We start from the raw sequence: 2,064 nt of genomic DNA, 5'->3' as shown, positions 1-2,064 counted from the left end.
GTAAGTACTCTCAGGAGCGATTAGTTAAAGTGAGTCCCTCATCCATGACCGAAAAAATGTTGCACAGTGTAAGTGTATTTGAAAACCAGGTTCACACCTATTGTAGGTAGATCTATACGCGAATGAGTCCATCTATGGTGTAATTCAAGAAATTGCACCACAACTCGATGAAGTATTTTTAAAATGCTGGTGGCTGGGAAAAACATTCAATTGTTCCAAGTACATATCATCAACAATAACGAATGAAGGTCTTTGTTTCACTTTCAATGCTTTGAACTCGCATGAGGTTTATACCAATGAGTATGTTGCACTTAGTGTGATGAGAATTTCAGTTAAATACATTGTCGGCTGAGGTATAAAATTCAAAAATATATTTTTAGAATAACTACGCAAGTGATGTCCGTCAAAGATAATTTGGATGGATCACATTGGAGTTTAGAAGGTGGATACGATACCAAATCATCTAAATATCCATTTCGTGTGATGAATTCAGGGCGACAGGCTTCTCTCGACGTATCACTTCTGCATCGTGAAAGCGATCACTACGATCAGTGTAACGCGCTTTCTATTCAAGGATTCACGGTGTACCTAACAACACCTGGTGAAGCATTAACAACATCACATCGTCCATTTCGTGTACTCCCATCAGACGATACACAAATTACGATCCAACCCAATATGATCACCACTTCAAGTGGATTACGCAACTATGATCCAATTGAACGTGACTGTTTTTTTAGTTCTGAGCGTCAATTGCGCTTCTTCAACATCTACACTGAAGAAAATTGTAAGGCAGAATGTATCACGAACAACACGATTGCAGAATGTGGATGTGTAAAATATTCGTCGCCAAGTATGAGCTTATGAATTTACCAAACCAAATATTCATAGATTTTATTGCTTTGCTGGAATTATCGTTCATATCGATTAATATATACAATAAATATAATGGGTATAAATGTTTTTATTACAGGAGATAATAGCACAAAAGTCTGTGGTGCAGCTAGCATCGAATGCTATGAGAAAGTCGAATTTTTAACTTCAATTGAACTAGCAATAGCTATCAATTTGGTTAATTGCACCTGTTTGCCTGCATGCACTTCAATCGAATACAATGCAGAAATCGATCGTGTTACATTTGATTCTGCAGCCGTGAATAGAATTAGCGGGATTCGATTGAATGAGTCAGGGTAAAAATATTTAACGGTTTTATTTCAATTTCTTTGTGAAAATAAAGATTCTTTGTTCTTAAAATTCATTATACATAGAGTTCAACAGTCCCGACTGTCCATCTTCTTCAATGATCAACACGTTAACTTATTAAAACGAACAGAAATGTACACTCTGACCAATTTCTTGGCGATTTGTGGTGGCCTGCTTGGATTATTTATGGGAATTTCGTTGCTGAGCATCATCGAACTCATTTATTACTCCACACTTCGGTGGTTTTGGTTCATTCGTCGCTCGAAAAATGAAAATATCGACACACCAGCTCAAGGAGAGGTGATTCAGGTCATTCCGTACAACGTATAACTTCTCCTACTTCTATTATTTTGAGAAGGAGCTTCGAAATATTACAGCAATGTTCTCTTCTCGATCACTTCCGATTATTTACCTAACTGATTTATCATATTGTCTTAAAATCGATTCCAGTGCATTTTTCAAGGGCAAATCGCTCAAAAGTAATACAACGCTGCTGAAAAAGTAATACAACGTGAAAAAAGTAATACAACTTTTTAGTGAATTGCCCCCTAGATTGCCCCTTGGCATTTTCTGGTGTTTCCACAGAGTTTCGTGTTATATATTACGTGTATACGTGTTAAATATAAATGTGAATATTATCTTTCCGTGTGTGGAAATTCCATGGATCGTTTTCGCTTTTTCTCTCTTTTCTGTTGTATGCAAACAGCAACAAGTTTCAATAACAATGTGAAGGAATTGCAATGAATGAGAAAAAAGCTATGACTTTTTAATCGAATGGAGTCGTTTAATTACATAGAAGACACGATTTGGTATGAGAAAATATTTGGCCGGTGCTGTGATCAATGGTCTGGGTTTGGACGA

General features: G+C 36.6%; 1 protein-coding gene across 1 annotated transcript; it reads left to right on the top strand.

The window, feature by feature from the left end:
* The first annotated feature begins 396 nt into the window (after positions 1 to 396).
* On the top strand, positions 397 to 1,533 carry LOC129566627 (pickpocket protein 28-like). The gene is made up of 3 exons (XM_055442711.1): positions 397 to 853; positions 974 to 1,190; positions 1,269 to 1,533. Exons 1-3 carry the CDS (start codon positions 397 to 399, stop codon positions 1,531 to 1,533), a joined length of 939 nt encoding a protein of 312 aa, XP_055298686.1.
* The last annotated feature ends 531 nt before the right edge of the window (positions 1,534 to 2,064 follow it).

The sequence above is a fragment of the Sitodiplosis mosellana genome, unplaced genomic scaffold (genome assembly GCF_009176505.1).
Source record: "Sitodiplosis mosellana isolate CC-2019 unplaced genomic scaffold, AAFC_SMos_1.0 Smas_scaffold_4, whole genome shotgun sequence".
NCBI lineage: Eukaryota > Metazoa > Arthropoda > Insecta > Diptera > Cecidomyiidae > Sitodiplosis > Sitodiplosis mosellana.
Note: the sequence above shows the minus strand (reverse complement) of the source record. Positions and strands in the feature narration are given on the sequence as shown.